This window comes from Physeter macrocephalus, chromosome 8, assembly GCF_002837175.3.
Source record: "Physeter macrocephalus isolate SW-GA chromosome 8, ASM283717v5, whole genome shotgun sequence".
In the NCBI taxonomy this organism is placed as follows: Eukaryota; Metazoa; Chordata; class Mammalia; order Artiodactyla; family Physeteridae; genus Physeter; species Physeter macrocephalus.
In genome coordinates this window covers 27,515,982-27,531,548 of record NC_041221.1, presented here as the reverse complement: position 1 = coordinate 27,531,548, position 15,567 = coordinate 27,515,982, and the positions used below count along the sequence as shown (strand labels likewise).

The window sequence follows — 15,567 nt, the reverse complement described above, 5'->3', positions numbered from 1 at the left end:
GTATGCGGGCCTCCCTCTGTTGTGGCCTCTCCCGCTGCGGAGCACAGGCTCCGGACGCGCAGGCCCGGCGGCCATGGCTCACGGGCCCAGCCGCTCCACGGCACGTGGGATCCTCCCGGACCGGGGCACGAACCCGTGTCCCCTGCATCGGCAGGCGGACTCTCAACCACCGCGCCACCAGGGAAGCCCTGATTTATTTTTTGATGAGTAAATATTTTTTACTTTTTCAACTTGCAATTCCTAAATTCCAATAAGGTCCATTATTTGGAAACCCTCAAAGAGTTAGGTCCTGGGATGTAAAGGAATGACATTTTAATTCTGAAAGTTGTCTTTCTTAGGTTACTAATGAGATAGTACGACAGCTGATGGAACAGAATGGATTTTATAACCTAGAGAAGCCTGGGGAGTTTACCAGCATTGCGGACATACAGTTTTTAGCAGCTATGATCCATCCTGGGGGCGGACGCAATGATATACCCCAAAGGCTCAAGAGGCAGTTCTCCATATTTAACTGCACGTTGCCCTCTGATGCTTCTGTGGACAAGATCTTTGGTAAAGTGAATGTCAGTGGGGCACGGGAGGGAAGAATCCCTGCTTGGGTTCCAGTGAGAATAAATCCACCTAGAGGTCAACACAGAAAGAGCATTGGGTGGTTCCTTAGTCTACGGGCTTCATCACTCTCAAGCAGTGTCTTTTGTTTATATAAAGATTTACTTTATTATGTATGTACTGAGTTGAGTGCTAAGTAGATTTTTTCTGCCTATGTATTTCTTTAAGAAACTGTCGCTAGCTTCTTAAGCCAGGACGTTAAACATTAAATGGTCTTAGACACGATGAGATGCTTTCCTCATGGGTACACATATTTGAGGTCTGCATTGATATAATGCCATACCAAAAGTTTATGTAGCTGATACCTAACCAACCCGTATAATGATTTTGGCCAAAGAAATAATATTGCACAGAGTGGAGATTAGCCAGAGTCTGATCCTCAGAGTAATTTATAGGGTTGTATTAAATTACTGATTGATTACATATGCAGTGTTTCAGAAATCAATTCACCCAAGAAACACTAGCGCAATCGATAACCATAATTATTTAACTGAGAAATGAAAATGAGTTTAGAAACTGATTATGGAATCACTCTTTTCAGAAAAAGTGTAAAGTTATGCATGCGTTCGTGTTAGGTACTAATTTACCATTTCTGAAATTGAGAAAAAACTAACTAGGATTACCCTAATTAATTTCTGACAGACTAGAATGTCTTCTTAGTGCCCTAGGGTAGTGGAGTATGGCAGTATCTGCCTTCAGTCACAGCGGTGGGCAAAGGTTTGGAAAACAAATGACATGGGAATTATCTAAACTTGGGAGAAGTAAAATGGACTAGAAGGTATGACTATTATTGCTTTTAATTATTCTTTTTTGCCTGGAAAATTTTACCTGTAAATTAAAATATTTTATAATGCATGGAAAGGCAACAAAAGAATGGAGAAATCTTAGAGGATTCATGAAACCTCCCTTTTTCTTATCTTTTTCTAAGGCAACTTTATATCTTCATCATTGTTACCTATTTAATAATACTGAATCAGTTCAGCTAGAGTTTTCAATAGTATTTCTTAGTCAACTTTTCAGTATTTGAATGCTAACTTGCTTGTAACTATACCTACTTTGTAGGTTTAAAAAAACCCCAAAGAACATTAATTAATAGAAATTTCTTTAATATATGGTTAACTATTAAAATGTTTAATTATTTTTGTACTCTGCATTATAATGTTTTTCATTTTCACTTAGGTGATTTGAACTGTCAGTCAAAATGTTAAGACTTTTTTCCCCTTTCAGGTGTGATTGGGATAGGATACTACTGTACCCAAAGGGGCTTCTCAGAAGAAGTGAGAGATTCAGTGACGAAACTGGTTCCCCTGACACGCCGACTATGGCAGATGACTAAGATTAAAATGCTCCCTACCCCTGCAAAATTCCATTATATTTTTAACCTTCGAGATCTTTCTAGGATCTGGCAGGGAATGTTGAACACTACTTCAGAGGTTATCAAGGAACCAGATGTAAGTGATACATAAGAGAGTAAAACAAGTAACTTTGTTATTTATTATAAACTCTAAATATTCTTAGTAATGCGATTTTTAGTGGCATTATGAAAATATTTTGGGATGTTTTAGCATGGATATTTTTTTCTTTGCTGCCTTTCATGAACATAAATAAGGGAAAAGTATGCCAAAATTTTTTTCTTTAAAAATTTCAATTAGGACTTCCCTAGTGGCACAGTGGTTAAGAATCCGCCTGCCAATGCAGGGAACACGGGTTCGAGCCCTGGTCCGGGAAGATCCCACATGCAGCGGAGCAACTAAGCCCGTGTGCCACAGCTACTGAGCCTGTGCTCTAGAGCCCGTGAGACACAGCTACTGAGCCTGTGTGCTGCAACTACTGAACCCCGCGCGCCTAGAGCCCGTGCTCCGCAACAAGAGAAGCCACCGCAATGAGAAACCCGCGCACCACAGCAAAGAGTAGCCCCCGCTCGCCGCCAACTAGAGAAAGCCCACGCACAGCAACGAAGACCCAATGCAGCCAAAAATAAATAAATCAATTTAAAAAATTCCAAATAAATTTGGTTTATGTTTAAGGAAATATTATATACAATTATTTTCTAATTAATAGAGTAAAAGGAAAAATTGATTTTGTTTTTTTCATCATTATTTTCTTATACTAAATAATGGAAAGAATCCCTGTTGATCTTATTACATAAGTCTTCCTATTATTCGTATTATAAACTTCATATTATAAACCTGACATTTTAACTTTAAAAAGTAATTATCTTTATAAATAAACTTTCAAAATTGAAGAATGAAACCATTTTGTTGTTAATCATCCATGATCTTTCTTTTCCATATAACTTGATGTACTAAAAGAAATACATATATTGGTAAAACTGAAAAGAGACAGAAGAGTAGAAAGTTCATTTGACAGAAAAATGAGCTTTTGTACATACACTCGAATAAAAGAGTGCCTAGCATTATAAGAATTCTCTTCGAACTAAAAGGGAATTCTAGTACGTAAAATGCAGTATGTATGTAATATGTAAAATTGTAAAGTATGTAGTATGTAAAAATGCAGTATGCCTTTTTTTGCCAAAGCATGAGGCTAAGGCAACATCAGCCTGTTTTTCCATCCTTTTATGGAACCAAGGTTGTAGTTAAGCAAATAGGTTTTAGGGGACTTCTCCACTTAAATGCACTGAAAAAGTTGAGATATCAACCAAACTGTCACTAGGCACATCAAATGTGGACTATTAAAAAAAACCCAGCTTTGCCTCAGATGCTCACAAAGTAGGTAACCACACTGACTGACTGCAAGAGGACATTTTGGGGAAAACTCACTCTCCTTGTTACAGAGAATTGGGAGTCATTTTAACAGCAGTGAACATGTTAACTTGATTTTTTTCCCTCAGAGTTATTGACAAATTAATAGTGTTGTGGAATGCAGTCTTCCAAAATTACTTTTTGAGTAACCATTTTTTGGTGCTTATTTTAAATCAGCATAAACAGGTCCAGCAATTGGTTTGTCATGAACTTTTGTCGTAAGTGAATCATTAAATATATTTTACTAAAATTTTATTTTCTGGCAACCAAAGAATATTTGATCACTAGTAATATAATGGCTTAAAAGCCTTCTAACTTGCAAAACGTTACCAAGGTAAGAAATTTCCACCAGTGTTTCGTAGTAAATAATGAGCTTAGACTAACATTTGTTATGCTTGTTATAGGAACAGGTATATTGAGCAATTAATTCTCTCAACTTCCAGTTAATTTTGGGTCCTGGATTATCTAGACTAGGTGGTTGCTTTCTGCAGATAATCCAGATTTTTGCCATAAATTTCCTTCACACTGTGTTAAGTAAATATATCTTTGTAATTATCTCAGTTGCACACAGGAGAGTTTTTTTTGTTTGTTTGTTTTTTGCGGTACGCGGGCCTCTCATTGTTGTGGCCTCTCCTGTTGCGGAGCACAGGCTCCGGACGCGCAGGCTCAGCGGCCATGGCTCACGGGCCTAGCTGCTCCGCGGCATGTGGGATCTTCCCAGACCAGGGCTCGAACCCGTGTTCCCTGCATCGGCAGGCGGACGCGCAACCACTGCGCCACCAGGGAAGCCCCGAGAGTTGTTTTTATGCAACTTTTTATATTATGCTCTGGCAACATGAATGTAGGTGTCCTATCCAAACAGACTAATTGATCACAAACATAAGACTTTTATGTAGAGTATTAGTTTGTTGGTTGTTCAGAGTGATTTAGTATTTTGTCTAGGAATGTTTTCGTTTTAATTTAAAGGCTGAAAATGAATATACACTACTCTCTATTTACTATACTTGAATGAGACCAATTTGAAATGAAGTATATTTTAACTTATTTTATTTATTTTTTAATAGGACAGTTATATTCATAAACAATTTGTTGTATACTAAGACTGTGCAAAACATGTTTTATATCCTTGTATCCCCTGTACAAATGGCAGTAACGTCTCCCACGTCATTTTGACAACCCCAAAATGTCCTTTTTTGGTGATAACACACCAAATGAAAACCATTAGTCTAGGATTTTGTTTCTGATGTGCTCCCAGACCTGTTGTTCACGTTAAAAGGAAACCAGTAGTGTTAATCTTAACTTTCTAAAATGTAACATCTTAAATCAGGAAGGATGCTGCTCTGTGATATCGTCCACTTGAATTCCCAACTCTGGCTTAATGGGAATTAATAATACATTCTAATGATGCTTTTGACAGGAACTGTTAAGGCTGTGGAAGCATGAGTGTAAACGTGTTATAGCCGATCGTTTCACGGTGTCTGATGATGTGACCTGGTTTGATCTGACTTTAGTAAACTTGGTGGAGGAGGAGTTTGGTGAAGAGAAAAAACTCTTGGTGAATTGCGGAATTGACACTTATTTTGTGGATTTCTTGAGGGATGCACCTGAAGCTACAGGTAAACTATTGAAGCAGAATTTGAAGTCCCCCAAAGGGATATCTGAAGACAGAAGTTCAGTTCAGGGATGTTGAATTTCTGTTTAGTAAACTTTACTGAGACAAGCCTGGGACATATTAGGTGCTCAATAAACACAGAATGAGTAGATAAATGTGTACTCATGGAGTTCAAAGATTAATCATTTTAATGCACATCAGTCTTGGGTATTAAGGTAGATTTGGGAGGCATACTATGGCAGAAGACAGTGCTAAAGGCTTACAGCTGTCACATAGAGGTAGATTTAAGGAAGGGATCTCCCACACATTACCTGGGCAAGTCTCTGAACTTTCTCGAAGCTCATTCTCCTCATTTATAAAAATGGAAATATTAATATATGAGTCATGGGACACTGTGGGGAAGAAGTGAAATGTTCTCTGTGGATGGCTTGGGCAGTCCGTGGCTTGTACTCACTGCTAGATGAAACATAGCAAAACTATGATCATTATTACTCGAGTATTCCGGGTGCTGAAAATAAAAAGAAAAACCTCCCATCCTCTGAGAGGGCTGTTGAATACAATTAGAAAGAGGTGGGTGATGTTGAGGGAAGATTTTGTGGTTATGGTTCCATAAAAAATTGAGATATATTACTTTTCCTATGAAAAGAGGTAGGGCTCCAATTATTTTTTTCCTTCAGAAATAACTGAGCTTAAGTAGAATATTTTTCTTTCATTTAGAAACCTCTTCTAATACTGAGGAGGAATTTTAAGTTAATTTTCATATTCAAAAAGGCATGTTGAAACACATGCTATTTATATCTTCTAAATGATTGAAAATGACCAGGCAGCCCCTTACTAGATTAGATAAGGATGTATGTGATCTGTTAAGTTTCTGAGTGACAATTGCAAAAGGAGGTTTATTGCTGGCTAGGCAGTTGGCCTGATCCTTCCACAAAAAGAAGCTGATACAGTTTATTTTCAATCAGGTCATACACATCCAAAAATCATGTAAAGGTAAGAGCATTTACAAGGTAATTAGAATTTATGTATTTTATTTCCTCTAATTCAGAAGGATAAGTAATTAGGTTAAGGTTTTCAAGGAGCAAAGCGCAACTGCAGCATTGTGGGGCGGGGGCTGGAGGTGGGGAGTTTGGTTGGGGGCCGGGTGAATGAGTCTAGAGGGAAGCACAGAACCTTTCGTGACTTCAAAGCACTTTGTTTGTCAAAGCTTGAAATGAACGTTTATGAAATAAGGAAGTGACTATTGAAATTCAATTAGTGGGAGCTTTGCAAATGGACCAATCCTAATAATTATGTTAAATCAATTTCCTTGCTTTGTCATAAAAAGGTTAAAATACGTTATATTAGCACAGGGTCAATTGAAAGTAATTACATACTATTAGATTTGGAAGATCCACTTACTCCTCTAGTACCCAGTGAATTTCTAGGTTGTTACTGTATCAGTATATTCAACTAATGTTAACTGATAGTGAATTTACATATGCCCAATTTAGCTTTTTCTTTGGCATTATGCTTTATAGTCAAAGTTGGAAAAGTATTAAACTGGTATGTTATGTGTTTCTAATTTTTAAAAGAGTTTAGTGATTTTAATACTTCTCCCAGTGAGATAACTCAGTGTTTATTTATTTAGGAAATCATTTTTTCTATTTTCTCTCTACCCTTCACCTCCATTCCCCCAAATTCACTTCTATTCTCACCACTAACTTAAAATTTCTGACTCATAAAATTTTCCTAAGCAAATGCAGTGACCTTTTTCTTTTTATTCTTATTAAAAAATAATTTAATTTTTGATTTCTCTTGCTGATTTTGACATTAAATCCCTACTTTTTCAATCTTCATTAGCGAATATCTCTGGGAAGATCCTTGAAATGCCAATGGTCTATTATGGATTCAAACTAAATTCAATGTATATGACATTATTTGAAATTGACCTTGTCTATACGTTTAAGAATTAAGACTGCATATGATCACAAACATTCTAATGCTTTTACTACTGTTTGCTTTCTTTTCTTTTCTAAAAATACATACTCTGACATTTGGATAAAAATCAGTATTATTCAGTGCTCAATTGTAGAGCTATGAGTGTATTAATTTAGGAAGTGGTAAAGTCCAGTGATTTGAAGAAGCTTAATTGATTTTTCTTCCCCAACCCCAGGTGAAACATCTGAGGAGGCTGATACTGAGATGCCCAGAGTTTATGAGCCAGTTGAATCTTTTGATCAACTGAAGGAGCGTTTGAACATGTTCCTGCAGCTCTATAATGAGAGCATCCGTGGCACTGGCATGGATCTGGTGTTCTTTGCAGATGCGATGGTCCACTTAGTCAAGGTCAGTGGCCACGCCCGGTAGCACCCCCCAAAATGACAGACACTTGCCTTTACACCAGAATTTTTCCCCTCCTCTTTCATTTTCTTCTTCTAGGAGAAAATTCAGTTTAAAAATAAACCCAATGCTACATTCCAGTTTAATTTCTGAACTGAATGCAACATGTCACACCTATAGGTTTAAAATCAGAGCAGGTGTACTTAAAATGTGTGATATGATAATTTTATTCACCGTGGCTATACTGCTTCCAGCTCAGTGTTTTCACTACATAGAATGAATGTGGTTGACATCTGAGTTCAAAGCACAGGCACAAAGTCTGCTTATATTTTGCATAATGCAAAGGATAACTATAAAAAATGGTGCATTAGTTTTCAGGACATTATGCTAAGTGAAATAAACCAGTCACAAAAGCACAAATACTGTATGATTCCACTTATATGAGGCGCCTAGAGTGGTCAATTCACAGAGACAGAAAGAATGGTGGTTGCTGGGGGCTGAGGGGAGGTGAATGCGGAGCGTTTAATGGTACAGTTTTATTTTTGCACGATGAGGAGTCCTGGAGATGGATGGTGGTGATGGCTGCATAACAATGTGGATGTACTTAATGCCACTGGACTATACCCTTAAAAATGGTTAAGACGGTAAACTTTATGTTGTGTGTATTTTACCACAATTAGAAATAATAATTAAAAACAGTGCATAAACAGTTGATTTTGAGCTGGGATGAAAATTCTGTTACAATGAAATCCACCAGGAAAGTACAGTTACCTTTCTACTTTGTCATATGAGTCATTACAATTTCCAGTCACTGTAATGATTGACCCTCAAAGGTTAGAAGTAAAATATTTACTTGATAACTTACATGACCTAATTTATTGATGGTGGGAGATAATGCCATGTAAAATTCATTGTTGATATTCTCACTTTATTGATGCCAATTATTTTTTCAGACTACATCCTTTTAATTAGAAAGAAGACAATTTGAGGCTGTCTCCCATTACTTAGGCTTAACCATGAGGAACAACCTCATAATCACAAGTCGTCACCTCTAATAATTACAAAATCTTAGAACTGGAGAGGGTTTTAGAGGTTACTTAGTCAGCTCTCCCTCTGAAAATTGAGGAGGCCGGACTAAGTCAGGGAGAAGGAGGAAAACAGAGAGCGTGTTCTGGGGTTGGATGTCCCCAGCGTGAGGACACTTAGCTTGGAAACTGAATTATCAGAATCTGAGATATCTACTGAATTATGAGCACAAATGTTCTTCCAAAGCCAGATATAAATAACATTTTGACATTAGCTCCTATTTTATAGTTGACTAAAAGTCAAAAGAAGAATGGAGATACTATCATATTTAATGATTAAAAGGAAGAAGACAAAAAGAATAACATTCTCTAAATAAATAATATCAAAGGCAACTTCATGACTAGGTGTCTATGGAGACAAAATCTGATTGGCTTGGGATTCCATAACAGCTTAAATTGAAATGAGGTTATTTATGTTAGTCTTGTGCTTGATGATGTTCGTTAGAACTGTCTTTTTTTCTGGGTTTTGCAGCACAGATGATGCATTTCTTCACTTTGGGTATGACATTCAAGGCATGTGTGCCTCAGTACAGGTCCTTGACTGTGTCTTCCCTCACTCTCAGCCTCTAGTGTGCCTGCTCTGAGATTAGCCAAAGAATCCGTGATTGGAGTTTCTGAGCTAAAATGCTACATTCCTCACTGTTTTCTAGGCCAACCCTCTCTTCTATACTCTTGCTTTCTGTGTACAGTTACATCCAAACTCTGCCATGTGGGTGTGAGCCTTGAAATATGTGACCTAGTTATAAGACATGATAGAAGTCAAGAGACAGGATTGAAGATGAAAACTGCAGCAAAACAGGATGTGATCTGAAACCAAGTGTGTTTCTTAGTTCCTTTCTTAATCAAAATAACAATTTTCTTTTAAAACCAAGATTATCTCTGCGATATCTCTTTTGCCTCTTTGGTTAAAGTTCAAATCATGGTGTGTATTGTTTTTCATGATCTAGTCCTTGCCTACCACTCTACCTCTTGTGGGTGGTGCTCTGCTTAGGGTGTAATCCAGAAAAATCAACTGCTTGTGCTTAAACACATCTGATTCCAGAGCACCTCATCAATGCTGCATTCCCAGCAGGTGTTGTGTTGTATAGAATTTATCTGTTTGTATTTGTCTTCTCTGCCAGACTGTAAGCTCTGTGAGGGCAGGCACCCACTTTATTCCCCTTCATATTCACAGGATGGAGTATTGCTGAGACAGGCACAATTGTGATGCTTGATAAATAGGTTTAGAATTTAACCAAGTCCCCAATATGGCTCTAAACAACGCTTTGCACCTTATTTCCCGATATTTCCATACCTGGTACTGAAGTTCCCATCCCTATGAGGACACCTCAGGCCTTTTGCTGATTCTGAGACTTTGTGCATCCCATTCCCTCTTCTTAAAATTTAGCCCACTTCCTGCCCAGTGTGCCATTTTCTTTGCATCATAAACTTCTAGTTATCGTTCAAGATCTAGATCAAATTCCAGCTCCACACCAAAGACTCGCCTTCACAAGCAGTGTTGTTTCCTTTGTGTTCTTTCCTCCAGTTGCCATCATTCCTATCCACCCCAGCATTCACCATGGGGCATTATTGCATGTTTCTATTAAAAGGTCTCTCAGGATGTGAGCACCTGTAAGGCAGGATAGGCATTATTAAGTTTTAAAATATTTGCTAAAGAAATTAAAAAATGAGTATCTGTATGTTACAATCTATAGATAATAGGGCAAGATAGTCCCATTTGAAGTTCTCACTTGACTGTGTTTTCTCTTATAGTTTCTGTTTTTAACTAGATGATGAGTTTTTTGAGTCTGCTTTTAAAGACTTCTGTTTGTTTATATATGATCATTTGTCAAATATGTTTTAAGGGTTTCTCATGTGCTAGAAACTGGGAATGGAAAACTTTAGTTTAAGACCTAAGCCCAGTTGCAGGAAAAGATGTTGGGATGAAAGTTCCTTATACTTGATTAACAACAATTATTTGAAACCCTAATATATTCACCAGCATCAACTAAAGGAAATGGTTATGAAAAAAGTTATATGTTTTGAAAAAGTTAACCAAGAAACAACACAGACGATTCTAGGATGGCCTGCAGTAGCTTCTTACCTGTCTTATCTATCTATGCCTCTTGAAGTAACACCAGGGAAAGAATATGAATAGACACTGGCAAAATCCTAAGAATTCTTGCCAGTACCACTCCTCCCCTGCCTAAAGCAACTTAGGAGAGCATCGCATGGAGAGGATGAGTAGGAGGCTGGAAGAGCAGAGCATATCACTTACCAATCTTACCAGGATTGGTGGACCAGGTTCTTAGGTCCACAACAAAAAAATGGTCTCCATTTCCAAGGGCTCACACTAAATTGGGGGATATAATCCAAAAGAAATGGTAGTCCCAATAGGAATAGGGATTCCCTGCCAGTGGAGGGAATCCTGAAAAAGGATGTTTAACAAAACCTCGTCAGAATGCAGAGCCCAGGTTGTGCCAGAAGGCTTCTGCCAGCAACAGAGAAGTGATCCCTTCTCAGCCCCCATGTAGCTTTCTATCATTAGTTTAGAGAAAAGCTGGCATTACAGCAAAACTGCAGGCTCAAACTGCATTTAGGAGGGAAAGACAGTCATCATATAAGGTGAAAAATGCATCCAAGAGAATTCCACAGTGAATCAATCCCCTTTAGGTGGGGTTGGAGACCTGATGGTGAAAGTAGTTTATCAAATACAAATAAAGCCAAAGAATCATGGGCTTTTACCACAAATATGACTTGGAATGGTCTGGGGCTACTGAGTGGCATAGAGTGGACTTCTGGTCTACCCATAATCACTTAGTAGATACCTTAGGTATCACTATCTTTGCCAAATAATGAGAGTGTTTATGCTTATTTTCTTCTTTTTAAATTCCATCACCTATGCCATATTTTGGAAATTTTCTTGCCTTCTATTTAAACTATGTTAGTTTTCAAATGCGGAGGATACTCTAATTAACCTTGTGTTCGGTATTCCAAGGATACACATTGTTTTGAAATTTCTGTTCTTTTTCCTATCCTACTGAAGTAGATTGGCAAACTAAAAGGAAACCTCAAAGTCCCCTTTATTTCTCTCCTTGAAAACCCAGAGCAAGCCACAGTCTGGGCTGTCTGATGACTTTGCTCTACTGGTCTCCTCCTATCCTAGTTTCCTAAAGGCACACGCCCCACTCCCCACCCTGTCCAATACTTCTTAAACATTGGTATATTTCAGAAATGCCTTCATTGGTCCAACCAGTATATCTTTCTATTCTGATCCTAAGACATGTACAGCTTCCAGAATGCTTATACAGGCATACCGTATTTTCTTGCCCTTTGCTTTAATGCGCTTAGCAAATATGCAGTTTTTTACAAATTGAAGGTTTGTGGCTACCCTGTGTCAAGCAAGTCTATTGGTGCCATTTTTCCAACGTTTGCTCACTTCGTTTTGCTGTGTCATGTTTTGGTAATTCTCACAATACTTCAAACCCTCTACCAGCAAAAAGATTATCACTCACTGAAGGCTCAGATGATGGTTAGCATTTTTTAGCAATAAAGTACTTTTCAATTAAGGTATGTACATTGTTTTTAGACATAATGCTATTGCAAAATTAACAGATAGTGTAAACATAACTTTATGTGTGCTGGGAAACCAAACACTTGCTTTATTGCAATATTTATTTTATTATGGTGGTATGGAACTGAACCTGCAATATCTCCTAGGTATGCCTATGTTGAATAAATAGGAAAAAAGTGGAATATTTGCACATTAAATGATACATGCTTTTTCTGTTCCATATTCTAGATCTCACGTGTCATTCGTACTCCCCGGGGAAATGCCCTCTTGGTCGGGGTGGGTGGATCGGGAAAGCAGAGCCTGACCAGGTTGGCTTCATTCATTGCTGGCTACACTTCCTTCCAGATCACTCTGACAAGGTAACATGCTTTTGCTTTAATTAACCTGAAATGGATTTTGATAAATGGTTCTCAGAAGCCACTTGGAGTTAAGAATGCATTTTTCAATTTTACATAAGGGAATCCTAATCGTTTTTCTTCTTGAATGTTGACTTATCGTCCTCCCCTTTCAACCTCTGTCATAGACCATGAAAATTTCACATGGATGATTTACTTTTGAAACACTGTAGCCTCTCATTTCAGTGAACAGATGCCTCTCTGTTTTCATGTTATGCTTGTTATGAGTATTGTGTATATTCCTTTAATGCATTTCAGAAGAAATTTGTCCCTACTAAATGTTAATTCAGGTTTCAAGAATGTTATTAAACTGGAAAAACAGATGAAAAGTTTATGCTGATTTACTCATTCATACATTTAAAAATATTCATTGAACACCAGCTGTGTGTCAGGCACTGGCTCAGTGCTGAGATACATGGTAAGCAAGATAAACCTGGCCTGTGTCATCATGGAATTTACAACAATTCAATGGGGACAGCTGAGCAACTCACTCAATAAGATGTGATACATAGGTGCTCTCTCTGATAAGGAAATAAATGCAGACCAGACCAGAGTCTGTTGAAACATGAGGGAAGGACTCCTAATCTTGTCTAAGGGATGGTCAGAAAAGGCTTCCTGGAGAAAGAGATGTTTCAGCTGAGACATGAATGTGAGTAAGAATTATCTCAGAGAAGAGAAACAGTAAAGAATGTTCCAGGCAAAAGGGTCAGCACATGTGAAGTTACATTTGAGGGCCTGGAAGCAGTTAAATATGGCTGGTATATAGCATAATGTGGGAGGTGGGAAAGGAAGAGAAATGGAGGTCTTTGAAGGTATCATAAGGAATTTGGACTTCATCCTAGAGCAGTGGGAAACCATTAATGCGTCACCCCTAGGGGAGGCATGTCACATCTGCATGTGGAGAAGGTGGATGGAAGGAGCTAAGCTGCAAGGGTTATAAGCCTGTCTCAGGGATCTCAGCGATAGATGGTGGTGTCCCGAGTTGCGGAAGTGAAAGAGGAGAAAAGAGGGAAGATTCAAGAGATCCTTAGGAAGCTGGAGCTTTTGGACTTGGTACATCCTGGTTCTGGCTTGGGAAACTGGATAGTTGGGGCTGCTACTCATCAGGGTAGGGAATCCCAGAAGAGCTGTCCTCGGACATGTGTGTGCAGTGCAGGGAGAATTAGGAAGTGGAAAGGGAACATGTAGAGAGGCTAAACAGAACTTCAGGATCAACCAAGATAAGGCGAGAAGCAAGAGGCCAGTTTGGGAAGTTTATTTGGGCTGAATATTGTTAGAAGTTAATTTCTAGGTGTGAGGGTCTTGCCTGTCGGGCATTGACTAAGCGTTGGCTTGGAGCTGTAGGCAAAACATGCTACTGATCTATCTCACTGATGGAGGGCCATAGCCACCTGCTGGGACAAAGGTTGGAAATGATTAAACATTGGGTTTGGAGATCCGGATACTCAAGTTGTTGTTGTTACACCTTTTATTTGGTCTAAATTACTGGATTCTGCCTGGAGAGTCAATCTAAAACGTTACTGTGTCTTTCAAGTACTGAAACAGAGAGAAATAATTTTAGTTGCCTTGTGTATAATTCTTCTAGTTTGTGGATAGAAGCAATGTTAGATAAAAGATAACCTGTACAGGAAGGGGATTGAACTCTGAGATTTTTGTTCCTAACATTTTGTATAAAACCTTATAGTTTTCAAAGCACTTTTACATGCACAGGCTAATTTGATCTTCAAAAGAACTTTGTGGCTTTGTGGGTTAGCAGGACATATCACAGCTGAGGTTCAGAGAGGCTATGATTTGCCTGAAGTCCCAGATAAACCTGGGAATTAACCACAAGATTTCTGGTTTCTGGTCTGCCATGACTTTAACGACACCATGCTGCCTCAGAAAAAGTACCTTACGAATCCTCTCTTTGTGCTAAATTGGTTCCTCTGCAGGTCATATTGGGACTGCTCCAGTACTGATGAAAAGGAGGGTCAGGGCCTTCTCTGGCTTCTCATAACCTTCCAGAGACGATCCTACCGCCTTAGCCTTTGCATAGCCACATGGCCAAGGCTCAGGGAGCAAGAGCCTCTCCTTTGGGAAGCACAGCCATTTGTTAGATGACTCAGGTCATATTATTTGAGGCAGGGGGGTCCTTGAGATCCAGGGGACTGGACTGAAAGTTTTCCCCATATCACAAGAAGCTGGGGCGAGCTATTTTCCTTTGTCCTCTCTCTCCCTCCCCACCCCCCTTCCTTCCTTGCTTTCTTCCTCCCTCCCTCCCTTTCTCTCTTTATTCTTTCTCCCTCTTTCAGGGGACTGTGTCTTTGAAAATTTTTTCTGGTGTCTCAGATCTCACTCTTCTTGAAATACTGATGCATGGTAGTGGTATTTCTGGTTCTAGGGTTTAGGTTTTAAATGTTAAAAAAGCACAGAGTATAGAAGTTAAATATTTGGTAGCTTTTTAAAAATCAGAAGGCCATTTGCTCTTGTGCTCTGAACTCTGAGTTTATTTAATGACACAAAATTCAAATAATAATTTAGTGAGTCCGAGTCTCCAGGACTGGAATATTTTAATTTTTACCTTTGGCAGTAATGGGCTACTCTGTATTGTCTAACATTTCATGATTGCAAGTTGACTTCCACTAAGTGATTGTTTTGGATGTGAGAGGTTTAGAGTGGGATATTTAATAATGTTTCCAACGATTCTACTACAGTGCACTGATTGCTCAGAAAACTCTTTCATGTGACGTCCAAAGATGCAATGAAAATAGTTGTGCTGGGGATGAGGAGGGTGCAGTTTACAGTAGGGCATCTGCCTCACCCCATATAATGAAGGCTTGAAATGCTTTAGTTTAGTGTAGTTCAATTTATGAGGTATCTTCTAAAATATCAATTGCAGATGGGTGCTTAGTAAATATTAGAATTTGACATTTACCTTACCTTTACCAACAAATATTTTCAAAATGAAACATGTGTATACATTCTGATGGCATTACCGTGTGGTTAAAAATTATGCTTTTGCTTCAGGTTGATTTTTCACTCTAGATGTTTTTTGTGCGTAAAAATGTGATGTTTTATAAAATGTGGATGGGCTTCCCTGGTGGCGCAGTGGTTGCGCGTCCACCTGCCGATGCAGGGGAACGGAGTTCGCGCCCCGGTCTGGGAGGATCCCACATGCCGCGGAGCGGCTGGGCCCGTGAGCCATGGCCGCTGGGCCTGCGCGTCCGGAGCCTGTGCCCCGCAACGGGAG

The 15,567-nt window shown here is 38.8% G+C and overlaps 1 protein-coding gene across 1 annotated transcript in view; it reads left to right on the top strand.

Annotated features, from left to right (window-relative positions):
* Positions 1-15,567, top strand: part of DNAH5 (dynein axonemal heavy chain 5) — a 258,228-nt gene that overhangs the window by 165,583 nt on the left and 77,078 nt on the right. Inside the window, exons 49-53 of the mRNA XM_028492810.2 lie at positions 339-552; positions 1,837-2,060; positions 4,789-4,987; positions 7,139-7,311; positions 12,172-12,302. Of these exons, the coding sequence (XP_028348611.1) occupies positions 339-552; positions 1,837-2,060; positions 4,789-4,987; positions 7,139-7,311; positions 12,172-12,302 (941 nt within the window). The remainder of the gene's footprint in view (positions 1-338; positions 553-1,836; positions 2,061-4,788; positions 4,988-7,138; positions 7,312-12,171; positions 12,303-15,567) is intronic.